At 41.2% G+C, this 19,564-nt stretch overlaps 1 protein-coding gene across 7 annotated transcripts in view; it reads right to left on the bottom strand.

Moving 5' to 3' along the window:
- Positions 1–19,564, bottom strand: part of cep135 (centrosomal protein 135) — a 106,024-nt gene that overhangs the window by 64,484 nt on the left and 21,976 nt on the right. For 6 of the 7 annotated variants that reach the window (XM_055635862.1, XM_055635845.1, XM_055635839.1 and 3 more), the window contains 4 exons: positions 12,389–12,530; positions 6,758–6,842; positions 2,152–2,280; positions 1,114–1,329 (listed from right to left, as the gene is read on the bottom strand). In XM_055635862.1, coding sequence (XP_055491837.1) covers positions 1,114–1,329; positions 2,152–2,280; positions 6,758–6,842; positions 12,389–12,530 — 572 coding nt within the window. The remainder of the gene's footprint in view (positions 1–1,113; positions 1,330–2,151; positions 2,281–6,757; positions 6,843–12,388; positions 12,531–19,564) is intronic. The other variant, XM_055635871.1, reaches the window with a different exon arrangement.

Consider the following 19,564-nt stretch of genomic DNA (forward strand, 5'->3'; position numbering starts at 1 on the left):
TGACCAGATCTTTAACAGTATTGAAGTACAGAGGGATCTTGTGATCCAAGTTCATAGGTCCATAAAAGTGGCAACAGGGCATTGAGTATAACAGTCAGGAAATTATGGGGGAAGTTTTATAAAACTTGGGTAGGCCGCATTTGGAGTATTGTGCGCAGTTCTGGTTGCCCCATTACAGGAAGGACATGGAGACTTTAAAGAGGGTGCAGAAGAGGTTTATTAGAATGTTTGACCTGATTAGAAGGTATTAGTTGAGAAGAGAGGTTGGAAAAAGCTAGATTATTTTCTCCAGAGCATTGGAGGTTGAGGGAGGACTTGACAGAAGCATATAAAATTATTAGTTGCCTAGATGGATTAGACAGTCAGAAACCTTTTACCAGAGTGGAAATGTCAAATAATAGAGCGCACAGCAGAGAGCAGAGAGGTGTTTTGTGTTAATTGCGCTGCCAGGGATAGTGCTGGAAGAAGATATGACAGCTACATTTAAGAGGTTTTAAGATAGGGACAGGAGAAATTGAGAGATATGGATCACATGCCTTCAGGACATGACTTCAGAATTAAGGGACAGAAGTTTAGGGGTAACATGAGGGGGAACTTCTTTACTCAGAGAGTGGTAGCGATGTGGAATGAGCTTCCAGTGGAAGTGGTGGCGGCAGGTTCGTTGGTATCATTTAAAAATAAATTGGATAGGCATATGGATGAGAAGGGAATGGAGGGTTATGGTATGAGTGCAGGCAGGTGGGACTAAGGGAAAAAAGTTGTTTGGCACAGACTTGTAGGGCCGAGATGGCCTGTTTCCGTGCTGTAATTGTTATATGGTTACATGCAGGCTGAGGGGATTAATTTAACTTGGCATCATGTTCGACACAAACATTTTGGGACAAATAACTTGTTCTAGTGCTATACAGTTTTATTTTCATTGGACCAAAATATATTCTCAGGGGTAGGAATGATCATGGATTCAAATTCATAATTCTAGGTATATTTTATAAACCATCTCAGTCTAAAAGCAAAGATAAATTTGTATTTCAAGATTTCTATAGCTATTCAAAATGTTAAGAGCTTTATTTTTTTTTGAGTATTGGGACCACAACTGTGTATAAATTTGGGTACCTTTGCTTCTTTGATTTCTTTATCAGCAATTTCCAGGGCAATTTCTTTATCGCGTTCTAATTGTTGTGCCAAATGGTCAATCTCATTCAATTCATTACACAAGTGTTCGTTTTTAGTGCTGAGGTTTACAACCTCATTTGTTGCCTCGCTTTTTTTCTCCAGAAGTTCCTTCATCTGCTTCTCCAGATCACAGTTAGTTCTCTGAAGATATTCAACCTGCAATTTTAGGTTCAAAATAAATTACTCTCAAGTATGTTCTCCATACCATAATGCAAATGCATGTTTGAATTAATAGAAGTTCATTCTCCTCTCATTATCATTCCCCTTTATCCAAAAATCTTTCCCCAGTTACAAATAGCAACACCAATCTTTACTACCACTCCTAAGCAGAATTTCATTGACTACTTTTTCACAGGTAACTGGTCAGACAAGAAACGAAGAAATCGTCAGCTTAAAAACGAAAATATATTGGGACAGAGATTAGATCAGAAGATCGGCACATAGATAGACATTTTGGCCACCAAGGCGGCATCACCCTTTTACAATCAAACCTTCGCTATTCCCATTGGTTACTCTCCCCATATTCTCAGCAACTCCCCCAGATTCTATCACTCATCTACACATTAGGGGCAATTTTAGTGGCTGAATAACCCAGCAATCCGCACATCTTTGGGAAGTGGAAGGAAAATTAATCAGCTGGAAGAATTCCCCACAATCACAGAAATGTGCAAACTACAGCCAGTATCTGAGGTAATCTGATCCCCAGATGAGGTATGCTTCTACTAGTTATGCCACAGTGCTGCCAAAGTGAGCATTCTTGCGATTAGGTAAATTCCCCCTTATGAATAGAGTACTTAATCAGATTAACAATCATCTTATCATGCCAATTCCATCAATATCTCTCAATACCTGCATATTTCATACATACCTATATAAAAATGATGAAATAAGTATATTTTATAATTAAAGAGTACAATCAAATCATCCTCTAACTAGCAAACTAGTTAAACTTAGCAAACTAAGGATATTAATTCACACCTGGAGGTTTAAGTGTGCTATAAGGCGTTCATTGCTCTTGTTTTTAGATTCAAGAGAGATAACATCATGAGGCCGACCACCTTCCAGTGATCGGTTCAGGCGCTCTATTTCCTCATCTCTTGCGTCAACCTGCAAAGGAATATCCAAAGATATTATATAAAACAGGACACAATTTAGTGACTTACCCCAATTTAGAACATCAGCTTGTGGACCAGCCCAGTCCTTAGCCATAACTATTTTAAAACTAAAAGATTTGTCCACTGACACTTCAGTCACTTGCCCATCTCAATTTCCTATAAGTACGTCAAACTTTGTCCACCATCTTGTTGGGCCTCCCACGTATTGGCTAAGTAAACTTTCCGGAACACATTTGAGACATTCTAAAGAACTAAAAATTGACCTTTTTATACTAAAGTGTGGATTACACAGAAATTTGCAAAGAACTGAAGAAGCCATCTGTACAATAAAAACTGATTCTTATTTTGATAAATATCTAAATCAAGCAAGAAACCTGTGAGGACAGCTGATGCAAACATAAAATGATTCTGCACTGACATAGAGGAGAGGCAGTGTTGAATCTTATCACCCCATTACATACATAGAAACATAGAAAATAGGTGCAGGAGGAGGCCATTCGGCCCTTCGAGCCAGCACCGCCATTCATTGCAATCATGGCTGATCGTCCCCAATCAATAACCTGTGCCTGCCTTCTCCCCAGATCCCTTGATTCCACTAGCCCCTGGAGCTCTATCTAACTCTCTCTTAAATCCATCCAGTGATTTGACCTCCACTGCCATCTGTGGCAGGGAATTCCACAAATTCACAACTCTCTGGGTGAAAACATTTTTTCTCACCTCAGTCTTAAATGGCCTCCCCTTTATTATAAGATTTTGGCCCCTGGTTCTGGACTCGCACAACATTGGGAACATTTTTCCTGCATCTAGCCTGTCCAGTCCTTTTATAATTTTATATGTTTCTATAAGAACCCCCCCTCATCCTTCTAAACTCCAGTGAATACAAGCCTAGTCTTTTCAATCTTTCCTCATATGACAGTCCCGCCATCCCAGGGATCAATCTTGTGAACCTATGCTGCACTGCCTCAATGCCAAGGATGTCCTTCCTCAAATTAGGAGACCAAAACTGTACGCCATACTCCAGATGTGGTCTTACCAGATCCCTATACAACTGCAGAAAAACCTCTTTACTCCTATACTGAAATCCTCTTGTTATGAAGGCCAACATTCCATTAGCTTTCTTCACTGCCTGCTGTACCTGCACGCCAATTTTCAGTGACCGGTGTACAAGGACACCCAGGTCTCGCTGTACCTCCCCCTTACCTAACCTTACCTCCTAACATCCACTTCACAGTTCACACTGCCACCCAGCTTTGTGTCATCCACAAACTTGCTAGTGTTGCTCCTAATTCCATCTTCCAAATCATTAATATATATGGTAAACAGTTGTGGCCCCAACACCGAGCTTTGCGGCACTCATCTATCTATAAAGGGCCCGTCCCGCGAGCATGCGACTGCATGCGCGACCTAACATGGTCGCTTGAGCCATACGACCTCGCGGGTCCCACTTCGATCGCCGGAGCCGTATGGAGTTGTGCGGAGCTGGTCCCGACATCGCGCGGGGCTCCGAAAAACTGACACTGTTCAAAAATTCCACGCGGCAACGGCCTGCCGGCCCGCAGCCGCCTCAACGCCGTACTCACCATCTCGACGCGCATGCGCAGCGTCTCGACACCGTACGCAGCGTCTTGATGCATTGAAAAAAATGTCAAAGAAGAGGGTGAGAGCTGGTCTGCCCATGAATATCAAGACAAAGGTTATGTAATGCAGATTGTTTAAAGAATTCAAAGCAATGATTAAGTGGCAATAGTGGAATAATTCAGTTTTTCAAGGAGCCAGTATAGAGAATTGGGAGACATAATAAGCAGAAGGACAAAATAACACGCTTGGTCAAAATAATTAATGTGACAATCTAAAAGTTTATTAGTTTTCTCAGTAGTAATGTAAACCAAATGCAGCTTACGTGCTGTGCTCCCTCAGAGCCAAAAGACATATTTTAGACACATGATGGAAAGCAATGGAAAAGGCAGCAAATAGAAGGAAAGAAGTGGATTTGATCTAACAATCTACTAAAATGTCTCTAAACAGATGTGGATAGCCATTGTAAAGGGCTCCTTTGGACAGCACTGGGCTATGCAGTTACCAAGAATCAATGCTGTCGCAGAATATACTGAAATATACTGAAGGAGATCCACATCAGCAAACTTTATGGATGTTGATGTTTGGTGTTTGAAACAGGGGAAGTTATCTTTTAATGATGAAAATTCAGATACAAACTTGTCATCTATAATAAACTTGAAAATTCAGAAACAGATTGTGAAGAATATGGATTTTTTTAAAATATTGGCTTTTGATGTGATACTTCATAAATTATTTTAATTGATTCTAGCTAACTTGTAAATAATTCACTTTGATAATATGTAACAATATATTTTAATCTCCAAAGCAATTCCAATATAACTATCTCTATTATTATAAAACTCAGATTTTGGATGTGGATGTATTTGTGTGTGTCTTGTTTGTGTGAGATTCATTACATATTCCGATAGAGATTTACCTCATATTTCAAAAATCGCCTCATCTGAAAATTTGATTCATTATTCTTGAGATTTTTAATTAAAATTGCTCATAAATCATAGATCCTTTTTAACGAGCTGATGACGTCACAATGGCTCTGCCAGCAGCGCTCTGCAGCTGTCCGCACAGGTGTTTTTAAGTAGCAGCCTTTTGGCCGCTGTTTTGTGTGTGGGGCGGGGGCGAGGTAGGTTAACTCCACCCCTGCACCCAGACCCGACCCCGTCCCCCGCCCCCCCCCCCCTGGGGACTCATAGCCGAGTCCGGAGCGGTGGAGGAGCGCTGCTTTGTCATCTCCTGCTTGCAGTCAACTCGCACTCGGCCGTGGCCGTCCGCAGCGCCCCACACCACCTGCAGCCCAGCCGCCCTCTGCGGCTCTGGATTGAAGCCGCTGAACACACAGTAATTTGTTTGGACTTCCGAGATCCCGCGAGATCCTGAGGCCTGCCGCCCGCTCGACGAGTTCAAGTTCGCCCCTCCCTCTCTCTCCCCCCTCCCCCTCCTTTTATGTTAAATGTAATTATGTTGTGTCTCCTCATCTCCCCCTCCTTCCTCCTCTTTGACCCTCACGGCCCCCTCCCCCCTCTTCCCCCACACACTCCCTTCCCCCGAGATCCGCCCCCCCCTCTTCACGTCCCTCCCCCCCCCCACCCCCCCCGGCCCCTCTTCACCTGCCTCCCCCCCCCCCCCCCTCTGTCCCCCTCCTCCACCCCCCCCTCCCCCTCCCCCTTCTGTCTCCCCCCCCCCCCCCTCCCTTCCCCCCCCCCTCTTTTTCTCTGCCCCACTCTCTCTGCCCCTCGAGATAGGGCGGGGATGGGGTAAATAATAATAATAATAATAATAACTTTATTTGTTAAGCACCTTAAAAAACAACCAAAGCTGACCAAAGTGCTGTACAGGAAAAAGAAAACAAGCAAGACATCATAAAACAGGCAGAACAACAGAACATACAACTAACACGAGGCGCATAAGGAAAATGAACCAATGAATAATATTAATATAATATCAAGGGGGGTGGTTAGTGTGTGTGCATGGGGGGGGGGGGGGGGTGTGGTTAGTGTGTGGGTGGGGGGTGTTTAGTGTGTGTGTGTGACGCGCCGCAGGCCGTCCCCCCCTGGAGACGGGACTCAATTGGGCCCCCTTGGTCTATTCAACAGTAAGCCAACACACGATTACGTATTCACCATTTTGCAGATTTAAAATATACTTCTCAAAAATGTCATTTTTAGTATGTAAAATATTTAGATTCAGAATCCCCAACATCGTTCTCTTAATTTTGAAAGTAAATAAAGTAATAATATATTAAAAATATTTGTCTGATTGTTACAAAAATATAAATAGCTAGCTTTCAAAGACTTTACTTCCACAAGTAAAAATTCCCAATTCAAATAATTCCGCAGTTTAATTCTATCATTAGGTCAGGACATAATGGTTCAATAAAATCCAGCTGATGTTATATTCAGCAAGCATTAAGGAATCTGGAACAGGAGAATGAACGGGGCCACAATTTTCCTGTCTATAAGTCGACCACAAAAGAAACCAACGAAAAGGCTACCCACTGAATGTGGATATGAGTGTAAACTCAACCAATATTGGAGCTGTATTTTCATATGAAAGTGGTTATAAAATCTACAAGAACAATGGCTTATATAGGAATAAGCCTGGCTAAGCTACAATGGGGTGAAGAGAGAAAATAAAGAATGGATCATCGCTTGGCCGTGGGACAGATTTGTTAATCATTACATAAATAATTTAATATTTTCCATATCTCAGCCATAAAACTATCACTTCTGAACACACGTTTAAAGTATTCTGTGAATTAAATACTGAACTCTTATTAAAGAATGAAACCAGGAATACGTTAGCAATCAGCTGAATGGAAAATAAAGAACCACGTTTGCTCAGCTGAAAATAATTAATTTTAAATAAAAACCACACTTAAGTTTGCATGCTCTCACCTGTCTCTGAAATTTTCTCATACCGCGATCTGATTTATCCAGTTCAGCCTTGAGATTATTAACTGTATCTTGAAGACCCATTATTCTGGTAAATCATGAAAATAAATCATAAGTAAACATCACATAAGGATTATTTGCATCCGAGTGTTAGTGGAAGAACAGTTAAGGAAAGATTTAATTAAGAAAGTAAGATTTATCGGACACAAATAAAAGTAAATTGAATGTTAGGTCACTTATGGTGAAATGTTATCTCAAATATAAAATGAATTCTCTCCAAAGACTTTGGTTGCTGGGTCAACTAGAGATATACAAATTTATATATGCATAAGAGTACAAACACCGTTTTGGGTTAATGTACAAAAGAGAATTAAAATTAAAGCTAACAATCACCAAAACAGTACCTGGTGACTCTTTTTTTAAGCATTTCATTATGGTCTTTCTATTGTCTGGGTCAGAAATCTCATTGAGAGGCAGCAAGACATTCTGATGGGGAGAGTGAACATCCAGAGATTGCAGCCCGTATCATCATCAAAGGTTTCAATAGAAAATGGGAGGCTAACGTGTAGACTGAGTGTAAGGAGTAAGGAAAAAAAAAAAGCAGGATACAAAAAAAATATATATTTTTAAAAAGAAACTGTGTAGAACAGGCTCTTCATCCAACCGAGTCCACGCCAATCATCGATCACCTATACATGTTCTATTTTATCACACTTTCGCCTCCTAAGCACTAGAGGCAATTAACAGAAGCCAATTAACCTACAAACCTGCTTGTCTTTAAGAAGTGGGAGGAAACAGCGTGAGCTCCCAGAGAAATACCCACAGTCACTGAAAGAATGTACACACTCCGCACACAGAACCCGTATTCAAGATCGAACCCTAATCTCTGGTGCTGTGAGGTAGTAGCTCTACCGCTGCACCAATGATATTATCTCTAGACTTCTCCAATTGCCATGTGTATAGGAACAAGAGGATAATGCAATGTGGACTGAAGAACTGGTGCAGGTGGGAGAGCTTTAGTTCAGAGGATACTAGGATCAGTTGTGGAGAAGATGGGACCTGTGGATTGCACCTCCTCGGCAAGACCATGCTTAATATCCATACAGGCAGCTGTTCTCAAGCTGTTGGGGGCGAACTTTAAACTAGCTTTGCAGAGGTTGGGAAGCTGGGTAAAGATTCAGAAGAGAGTAAAGGAGATACATAATTGGAAGGAAGAAAGTTGAATTCTTAGCAATAAAGGAGTGTGAAAGTGTGAAATTATATCCAAAAAACACTCAATTGCAGAAAGCAATATTTGAACAAAGACGTGGAATTAATTCAGAAAAGTTTGTGGTAATGCAGATTAGGTGTGCAGCAAGTCAAGAGAACACAGACAGGAGAATACCCAGTGACAAAAGAATGTTAGTGCAGAACCCTCATTACTGTTCAAAAATAACTTAGATATGAATATAGAGCTATAAATTGCAAAGCCATAGTCTAGTGTTAGAAGGTAGGATTAAATTCAGTGCTTCCTCGAAAATACACTCATGGAATTGATCCTGTGCTGTAAATGTTTTGTATGACGCTAGTTTGGTTTAAAAAAAAATTATCAGTCATGGATGAAAAAATAACCGAGCCAGTCCCAAATGTTGGCTACAGTAGAAAGTTACAAATTTCAATGCTCCTCTCGAGGTACTTTGCAACTTCACCCAAAGACCACGAGACATAGGAGCAGAATTTGGCCATTTGGCTCGAGACTACTCTGCCATTCATTCATGCTTGATCTAATTTTCCCAAAAGTTATTGCCTTACAGTGCCAGAGACCCGGGTTTGATCCTGTCTACAGATGTTGTCTGTACGCAGTTTGTACATTCTCCCCGTGACCACGTGGGTTTTTACCAGGTGCTCCGTTTGCTTCTACACTCCAAAATTGTAAAAAATTTGTAGGTTAATTGGCTTTGGTAAAAATTGTAAATTGTCCCTAGTGTGTAGGATAGTGCTAATGTATGAGGATCGGTGGTCGGCGCAGACTCGGTGGACCAAAGGGCCTGTTTCCACGCTGTATCTCTAGTCTAAACTAAACTAAGAAATTAATTCCAGATTCACCAACCTCTGGCTAAAGAAATACTTCCTTATCACCATTCTAAAAAACAAGACAGTTTCCAAACTCTGTAACCAATCAGAAACTATTTCCTCCAGCAGTCCTCGCCAAAAATTTGGAAACTTCAGTCAAATCAACCATCTTTTTAAGATTCCATATAATAAAATTCAAAAATCTCAATTTACATAATCAGGTGTCATTGTGGTAAATCCGTTCTGTATTTCATCTAATACCAACAGAGCTTGCCCAGCTTGCAGACAGAGCTCCTCGTGCTGCTTAAAATATGGTGCAACCAGGATTTTAGTCATCTCAAGATAAATTCTATCATCTTATATTCTAAGTAATAGGGCCCTTTACTTTTCTAGTCATCCTCTGCATTTGCCCATGACACTAAGAACACAGAGGTATGGATTTCACTCTGGAACATCCCCTACAGCTTCCAGCACTAACCCCCTCCTCATCCTCAACAACCACATCACTTTGGACTTTCAAAACTAATAAATGTTGACCATTATGTCCTATCTTTTTCAAATTCAAACTGAATGATCAAAGCAATTGACTACAAATAACAATCTATCAATCTCCATATAAAAGTTAAAACTGAATTTCACTTTGCTATCTCTTCAAGACGTTGATTATAAATATCTTAAATTCCATGATCTTTGTCGTACATCATCAGTAATATCCCCCAAAATGATTTTTTCCCAGGTTAATTGTCAGATTAATAATGTGCCTCAGTTTCATGGCGTTCATTGAACCATCAATTAGGACAGGCAGCTCCCAATAAAGGCAGGCTACATGGAAAATTTACTAATATATTTTACATCCAATATCAGTCTGCCTCTCTTAAAAAACAATCTGTAACGTTACCATCACCCAATTTATTTTTGATATTACCATCTCAATTTGCAAGTGTAATAAATGAACTGCAGATGTTCTCATAAACCACGTCATCACCTATGGTCTACCAGGATGTAATTGACCAATGTCATTGTTTTCAAACCACACAAGGCTGTAAAATCCTCACCTGTGGCCATTGTGATGACAACAAATGATTTTGGAGACAAATACAAACAAAGCCAAGCTCATTGATGAAGTCCTCAATTTAGTGGCTTACACATTTTTTCATGCTGGGGCATACTATTCAAAATTAATAATGCCAGAAAGATCAACTGAGCAGCCTCATTCTAAGACTATTAATGGTTTTGTGACAGTTGACACAATTTACACATCTGAGAAAAAAAGTTGTAAGTTAAAGTCTCTCTCCAGAAATTTGGGTAGAAAATGTTGGCTGATATTTCAGTTTAGTAAATGAGGGAATGGTTCACCATCGAAAGACTTGGTATTAACAAAGAGCCTCATGTTCTGAGTTGAAATTATCCCATGACATTATTTAGAAGAAAAGCTGGAGTTGCCTTCAACCACTATTTATCTATCAGTCAACATTATTACGTCATTATATGGTATTTAAATACTGTTGTTTGTAGCAGCTGCTGTGCACAAACTGGTTGCCATGTTTCTCATGTAAAGGGTTATCATAGAGTTTCATAGCATTGAAACAGGCTTTCTGCCCCGAGTGTGTGCCTACCATCAAGCATCCCTTTACACTAATCCCATTTTACATTGCCTAGATTTTACCACTCACTATACACTTGGGCAATTTACAGTGGCTAATTAACCCACCGCCTTTGGAATGTGGGAGGAAACCCAGTCAACTGCAAGAATGTGCAAATACAGACTGGGGGGGGGCTCAGCAGCGAACCCAGGAAACTGGAGCTGCGAGACAGCAGCTCTACAAGTTGTGCCACTGTGGTGACAATTATGGGATATGCTGTTAGGATGCGTCTTTTTATTATATATTTAGGAATTATGAAGTATATTTAGGGAGATTTAATTTTATGGCTGTACTCCCAATTTCTTACTGTTCTGTGAAGGTGCTAGTGATTTATCTTTAATCCTCAGGAAATGTGTATGGCAAAGACACTTAAGACATTGCAGAATTTTGAACCAGCAACATAAAGTATAATTTACTTTAATATCATGATGCTGTATGATTAAAATATATTACTCCCATGCACCTTCTTCCTTTGACTTGAAGATGGTGCGTTTGATAAATAAAGACCTTAGCATATGTCTATTATGAATTTTGAACATAGTACTCTTTGGATAGAGCAGACAATTGTTTAAGTTAGGGAATGAAATGTTAATCAAATGTAAAAAATTCTTGACACACTTCTTTGTATAATTTAAATAGGTGGAGTCACTTGCCGAAGAATATCTATACAAAATAGCTATGGTAATTACCTGGCAGATCCAGCCATATTTCTGATCAAAAGTCATCCAAGGATGCTGATGATGGGACTCTCGGCATTGATGCCCATTAGAGGTTGATTTTTTTTGGTAGTATGGATGCCTTGCCCACAAGCTGCAAACATTATTTATTACTTTAGCCCAATCACTGCCGTTGGATAGCAACCATTTTATTTATTCCACTGCCCTCACATTAAGACTATGATATAATTCTCTTGGCTTGTACTAGACTTCAATAATAGCTTGAAACAACAACTACTTAATGTGTCTGATATAATTCTGCGTGCTGCAATAGCTCTTCCAGATAAAGATTGAAATTAGCATTCCGTAGCATCAAGGGAAGTCACATATACCTCACCGGCATTGTCTGGATCAGACTGTTATGAGGTTTGAAACTGAGTACTGAAAATTTTAAGTATCAGCAATTGGATTATTGCTGAGTAATGGCTCTCTGAATGCACTGTTAAAAACTCCTTCCATAATTTGGTGGCAATTGGGAGTAGGGAAAACAAGGTAATAATAATTCATTGTATATTTTCTATCCTTTTGTGTCACGGCATGGCTAGACAAGTTCTGCAAGTAAGAATGTTCTTGTTCCGTTTCAGTATATTCAGTACATATTACAATTAAACACTATTGACCTGACTCTTAACAATTGCTGGACAACTGTCAAACTGATGCTAGAATTGTTGATGTAACAGAATTGCTTAACTAGGAGCATAGCTAATTATTCTAGACCACCCCCATAATGTTATCAACATTTGTAGCCATTGATGTGTCCTGTGCACTCACTGTGCATTGATATTAGAGAGTGGTCAACTTAAATAAGACTCAGTAACATTTTTAAGTAAAGATCGTTGTAAACATTTCAGTACTGTCCTTCTCACTGTCGGAGTGCTACTGACTGACCCGTAGATGATACTATGCTCTATATGCTTGATTACCCAAATTCCTTAGAATCATTTACCAATACGCCTATTCTAAAGATTCAACTTTTCTACCAGACTTTTCTTTTGAACTGAGCTATTGTAAGTTCAGTGTTCCTTATTTTGCAATTAGAATTAGGTCATTATTCATATGCCCTATTATGTAAATTTATCCAACATTACTTTAGGACAGTCATTAAATTTTAATCTGTAAACTAATATCAAAATTAAGTATCGTTTTACGCTCTCTTAATAAAAAATAAATGTATTAAGTTCTATAATAATTGTATAGCTTTAGGAATTACAAATTATAAATACCTATCATCAGCCACATTCAATAGGTCCAGATAGTAGGGATCTTCAGTATGCATTTGTGGCGCTGATGCAATCCCTGATGGAGGAATTGACTGATCAATTTGCATTCGCTGTCGGCGAAATGGGATAGTGCGCCTTTTGCCACCTGCAAAATAAACAAAAGTCAATTGTTCTGCACCAAGGTTATTAAGATCTCACCTCATTTGTTCGCGTTTGATGTACGTACGTTCCATGCTTGGTCCTCAACTAAAACTGATTTATTGTTTTTTTTTTAACTTTTAGGTGCAGAATTGAAATAATTATGTCCAATAAAATAAATTAAACCAACGCCAATTAATTTGGACATTTCTACCGTTTGACAACATTTTGACTGTGATTTCAATAGACTTGATTACAGGAGTATCAAAGTTCCTGGTAACTGGGTTACATAGGTCTATTTGTTCTATGATGTCATTTTATGACCTAACCTTCAGTGATGCAATATTTTTATCAACCATTTGGCGAGAGACATGTTAATGTGATGTCAGTGGCTTGAACCTTCTTCAAAAATGCCAGCAATTCCATGTAGAACAGTCAGCATTTATCTTTGTAACTGTGGAAGGTCATGAAGTTCTAAAGTTCTAAAATACCCCCTGATCCCTTGTGGCTAAAGAGATCAGGGGGTATGGAGAGAAGGCAGGTACAGGATACCGAGTTGGATGATCAGCCATGATCATATTGAATGGCGGTGCAGGCTCGAATGGCCTACTCCTGCACCTATTTTCTATGTTTAGTTTAGTTTAGTTTAGTTTAGAGATGCAACATGGAAAAAGGCCCTTCGGTCTGTCCACATTGACAATCGTTCACCAGTTCTTTATTATCGCACTTCAGCATCCTACACAGTAAAGACAATTTACAGAATCCAATTAACCAACAAATCTGCACGCCTTTAGAATGTGGGAGGAAACCATAGCACCTGGAGAAAACCAATGCGGTCGCAGGGAGAATGTATAAACTCCAAGCAGACAGCACCCAGTCAGGATTGACCCCAGGTTTCTCGCGCTGAGGCAACAGCTCTAACGCTGAGCTATTGTGCTGCCGCAAAGTCCCAAATTTATACACAGTTGATTGTCGAGAATTTCTCAATTGTACTTTAAAGTTGGGCATCAATCGAGTTCAGCTAGTGAGTGCTAATTCCTACAAGGTTCCAAAAACCATTGGGAAATATACTGATAAACCTATGCCAGCTTAGACATAGTGCAAGAGTTGCAAATTGTGCATTTGGAAAAGTATTGGCTCTGAGGATGAATGGTTAGAGTAATGTAATTTACAAATTTTTACTGTTAATGTACAGCTAATCTGAAGAAAATGAGGGTTACACAAAAAAGCTGGAGAAACTCAGCGGGTGCAGCAGCATCTATGGAGCGAAGGAAATAGGCAACGTTTCGGGCCGAAACCCTTCTTCAGACTGCTCGGGGGCGGGGGTGGGTGGGGACAAGAAAGGGAAAAGGAGGAGTAGCCAGAAGGCTGGGGGATGGGAAGAGACAGCAGGGGGGCTGAGGAAGGGGAGGAGACAGCAAGGACTAACAAAATTGGGAGAATTCGATGTTCATGCCCCCGGGGTGCAGACTCCCCAAACGGAATATGAGGTGCTGTTCCTCCAATTTCCGGTGCTGCTCGCTGTGGCCATGGAGGAGACCCAGGACAGAGAGGTCGGAGATGGAGTGGGAGGGGGAGTTGAAGTGCTGAGCCACCAGGAGGTCAGCTTGGTTATTGCGGACCGAGCGGAGGTGTTCGGCGAAACGATCGCCCAACCTCCGCTTGGTCTCACCGCTATAGATCTGCTGACATCTAGAGCAGCGGACGCAATAGATGAGGTTGGAAGAGATGCAGGTAAACCTCTGTCGCACCTGGAACGATTGCTTGGATCCTTGAACGGAGTCGAGGGGGGAGGTAAAGGGACAAGTGTTGCATCTCTTGCGGTTGCAAAATGAGGCTTGATTTATTTTAAATGTTTTCATTTTAGCTACTTTTCAAGAATACACATTACTATGGTTAATTTTTAATTTGTACTTGAGTGCCTTTGAATGTTTAAGACATTTGCACGTCTCCTGACGGTGACACCCTTATCAGGGCTCGAAATTAACGGTTGCCCGGGTGCCACTGACCACTCAAAGTGCCGCCGGGCAACCTAAACGGCGAGTCATTTTGCCCGGCTTGGCAACTTGGTTTATACCGAAGATAGACACAAAAAACTGGAATAACTCCGCGGGTCCGGCAGCATCTCTGGAGAAAAGGAACGTGACGTTTTGTGTCAGCGACGGTTGTTGGAAAGATGCTAAGTGTGGCGTGACGGAGGGTTGGAGCGAATGACGGGCCCCGCACAGCAGCGATGGCTCCATCTACTCCTCCTCCTGCAACCCGCTGGCCTGATAACCGCCGCTGCTGCCACTCAGCCAACGGCGCTTTCAAAACAGACCCTTGGAGGAGGGAGGTGTCGGTCAGTGGCTGAAATAGAGTAGGGGGGTGGGGGGGGAGATTGAGCGCGGTGATTGGAGGAGGGAGACGAGCCAAAACACTCTCGGCAGACCTGCACCGCAGCCAGGATCGATCCCGGTCTCCGGCGCTGCAATCTCTGCTGAACCGCCACTGGACCCATCCCCATCCCCACCCGAGAGCCCCCACCCCCCTGGGGGTGACCAGAGACGTCGGGAGTCAGATGGGAGCGGTGCCCCACAGCCAGCGCAGAGAAACAGTGCTAAACCCAGCACTCTGCCTGTCCCTGTCTGGATTGAGACAGGGCTGCAGGCGAGACCAAAGATTATAGAGGAGCTCCTCTAGTATCTTTGGGCGAGACAGGCACAGTTGAGCTGCATTTAGTGTTGGATTGAGCCTCCGAAGTCTTGCGCGTGTGTGTGAGTGTGCGCATGTGCTCACGGCCGCCAAGATATTCTGTCCAAACTTTGATTCTGTCCGCGGTCCCCTCCATATTTTGATTGCGATTTCCGTGCCTGACAGGTGTTGTCCGGGGAGTGCTGGCCTTCCTTCCCACCTCTGCCCCATCCTCTCTCCCTCTCTCTCTCTCTCGTACGCCCCCCTTCCACTCCCATTATCCCCTCCCCATCTCATCTACTCCCTTCCCTCCCCCATCTATTCATCCTGCACTGATCTCCCTATCCACATCGCATTGATTCTCCTGCCACTCCCCATCAATCCTACACTGGTCCCCCAATTCATCCTGTACTGACCCCCCTCCCCATCCATCCTGCACTGCTCCTCCCCTTCATCCTGCACTGCTCCCCCCATCCATCCTTCACAAATCCCGCCAATTCAACCCACTGACATCCCCCGTGCTCTCCCCTCTATACATAGACCCCCCCCCCCCCCCACCACCATCATCTATACATCCTGTACTGATTCAGACACCCCCCATTGTGCTGGAAATGTCTTCAGAGCAAACATTGACTATGTTTGATAACGGAATGCAATCAAATATGTTTTAATTCCCAATGTTATTATTTGTTTTAATCCATAAAGATGGATTCATTAAATTGTGAACACGTGAAACATTAAAACCGCAGTGTTCGACTGTCACTGACACGTTATTACAGAATTCATTTTAATGGCAAATCAATGCTCTATATATGGAGTATCAGTACTGTAGTTATTTAATGAGCAACATTCACAACTATACGTTGGATTTATCCAGGTTGTACTTCTACAATCAGTCATATACATCACAAATTTGGTCAGGAGATATTTCAATTGAAATTTTAATGTTATTTCTGAAGAGGGAATGATGGAAAAAGCTATTTATCACCAATTTTAAAGATAAAAAAAATGTTGCTTACAAACTGGGTATCTTCATTGCCACATACATCTAATCTGAATGTCTGGTAATGTGGCGTCTTGACACCTTTAAATATATTACCAAAAGAACATTTGCTGCATTTATGTCCTTCAGCCATCTCTTGTCAGTTAGTGTAATGTTTAACCTGTCACATGGGTATAGTCAGTTTTAACAGCTATTATCATAAAATGCCTTTAGAAAATTCCTTGCAACCTGTATATTTTGTTGTGGATAAATTATGTGGGAAGCGAGAGTGTTTCTGTACCAATAGCAATGACGACCAATGCTATGGCCATGTCATGATAACTTTCGGTCCTTCACAGAAACCATGCTTGCATCAATCTGTAGTGTGCATGGTTAAGCATATATGTTATCAAGGTCCAGGACTTATTGACACAGGTTGATCATATGCTGAATGATCCAACCACATTTTTGTTTGGAAGTGGAAAGAAATAATAAAAATTGCAATAATTGCAATGTGTAAAAAGAGTTGAAATACCGTATTATAATTTTGCTGCATGTCATTGTGGTATATATCATGTCTTGAATGGTGAATATGTTAGTTTGTGACTTTATTTGAAGCAGAAATAATATGTGAATGCTTCATTGAGCATAATTCCGACTGGGAACTACGCACTTCGTCCGAGCACACGTCATGCAAGCCATCTTAAATGACCACCTAAACTGTCATTTGGCAACCTAAAAAGCTGACAAGGTTGCCCGGCTGGCAACAGGGGAAAAAAGTTAAGCGAGAGCCCTGTAGATGTTATTCCCTTATCATGTATCAAAACACTGTAAATGGCTCGATTGCAATCATGCAGTCAACTGCTGACTGGATGGCACACACCAAAAGCTTTTCACTGTACCTCAGCGCACATGACAATAAACTAAACTGAAATTCTACATAGTTACCAAACAATTGAAAACATCCAATCAGCATAGAAGCAGTTTACCACTGGCCCTCATAATTGCTGGACCGTGACTGCACAGCATGATTGCTCCCCAGTCTGGCCCTGTGGTTGTACTACCGTTTGTGGCTGTATGCTTCATGGCAAAGGCTTCACAACGGTGAGTGCCATGAATACCAAGCTTCAGCCACCACCACAGCCTTCAAGATAGCCTGATGGCCTAAGTTATCAAAGGCTATTTTAGATTCCAAATGTCTCTGATGACAAATAGAAAAATATTTAAATAATTAAAACTCAAATTATTAAGAAAAATATAACTTCTAAATTAATTTGAAGCTACACTGCACATTTAACATCACAAGCATACACTGAACAAAAAGAAAAATACAAAGTTATCTTTTCAAATAAAGCCAATGACCCTGGGATCCTTCTGGATACGCTAATAGTAACTGGCATAAAGCTGAGCAACCTGGAACAAAGTATACCCAGTCCCTCAACTCAGCGCAACCAATAGATATCCTTGAATGTATGCTCTACAGCAGGCTGTGCTTTTCTGCAGAACTAGGGGTGGCACGGCAGTAGCCTTACAGTGCCAGAGACCGGGGTTCGATCCTGACCACGTGTGGAGTCTTTACTGAGTTTGTACCTTCTCCCCTGACCTACATGGGTTTCCTCCCACACTCCAAAGATGTACAGGTTTGTTGGTTAATTGGTTTTGGTAAAATTGTAAATTGTCTCTAGTGTGTGTAGGATAGTGTTAGTATGGTGGATCACTGGTCAGCGCGAATTCGGTGGGCCAAAGGACCTGTTTTGACGCTGCACCTCGAAACTAAACTATTGACAAACTTTCCGACTGCTCCAGCCCATTGTGGAAGAATGTAGTGGCCATTTGGCTTATTTTGTGTCATTAATTATGGCACGTGTCTTTAAATTTTAGACTGCCCGTTATTATAATTTTGCTGCATGTCATTGTGGTATATATCATGTCTTGATTGGTGAATATGTTTAGTTTGTGACTTTATTTGAAGCAGAAATAATATGTGAATGCTTCATTGAGCATAATTCCGACTGGTAACTACGCACTTCGTCCGAGCACATTATCTCATTCGTCATATTCGATCCGTCATCTTAAATGACCACCTAAACTGTCATTTGGCAACCGAAAAAGCTGCATAGGTTGCCCGGCTGGCAACAGGGGAAAAAAGTTAAGTGAGAGCCCTGATTATGTAGGAAGGATAAGAAGATTATTAAAAAATTAATAGAAAATTTAAAAAAAATATTGTTCTAAAATGGATGTAGGTGCAAAGGAGCTAGAGATGAGAGTGAATGAGTAGGGTGGAACCTCGGTCTCTGGTGCTGTGGCACAGCAGCTCCACCAGCTGTGCCACAGTGCCACCCTTTTTCATTTATTTACCATTATTAAAATAGCTACAGTGCCCTCCATAATGTTTGGGACAAAGACTCATCATTTATTTATTTGACACTGTACTCCACAATTTGAGGTTTGTAATAGAAAATATCACATGTGGTTAAAGTGCAGATTTTAATAAAGGCCATTTTTATACATTTTGGTTTCACCATGTAGAAATTACAGCAGTGTTTATACATAGTCCCCCCATTTCAGGGTACCATGATGTTTGGGCCACAACAATGTCATGTAAAGGAAAGTAGTCATGTTTAGTATTTTGTCGCATATCCTTTGCATGCAATGACTGCTTGAAGTCTGCGATTCATGGACATCACCAGTTCGTCTTCTTGCGTAAGGCGTGCACAGCCTAAAGTTGTAGGACAACTTGTTCTATTTGATCTTATTTGATTGTGCATGCCAGGTTAATTACATTCGTCGAAACAAGGCAGACCACGTTAAGGTTACAATCTTCCACCCCATCACCAGTTCAAGGTTCACATTTATTAATTTCACTGTACCAATTAAGGTACAGTGAAATGAGTTACCATGCAGCCATACAATTAAAATGAACACAATACACAATAGAATTTAACATAAACATCCACCACAGCATTCTTCTCAGGTGATGCTCTGCCAGGCCTGTATTGCAGCCATATTTAGCTTGCTTGTTTTGGTGGCTAGTCCTCTTCAGTTTTCTCTTCAGCATATAAAAGGCATGCTCAATTGTGTTCAGATCGGGTGATTGACTTGGTCACTCAAGCATTGACCTTTTGTAACTTTGAAAAACTCCTTTGTTGCTTAAGGATGTTTGGGATCATTGTCTTGCTGTAGAATGAACCGCCGGCCAATGAGTTTTGAGGCATTTGTTTGAACTTGAGCAGATAGGATGTGTCTATACACTTCAGAATTCAGCAGTTGTGTCATCAATGAAGATAAGTGAACAAGTACCTTCAGCAGCCATACATGTCCAGGCCATAACACCCCCACCACTGTGTTTCACAGATGAGGTGGTATGCTTTAGATCTTGGGCAGTT

Source organism: Leucoraja erinacea, chromosome 1, assembly GCF_028641065.1.
Source record: "Leucoraja erinacea ecotype New England chromosome 1, Leri_hhj_1, whole genome shotgun sequence".
Taxonomy (NCBI): Eukaryota; Metazoa; Chordata; class Chondrichthyes; order Rajiformes; family Rajidae; genus Leucoraja; species Leucoraja erinaceus.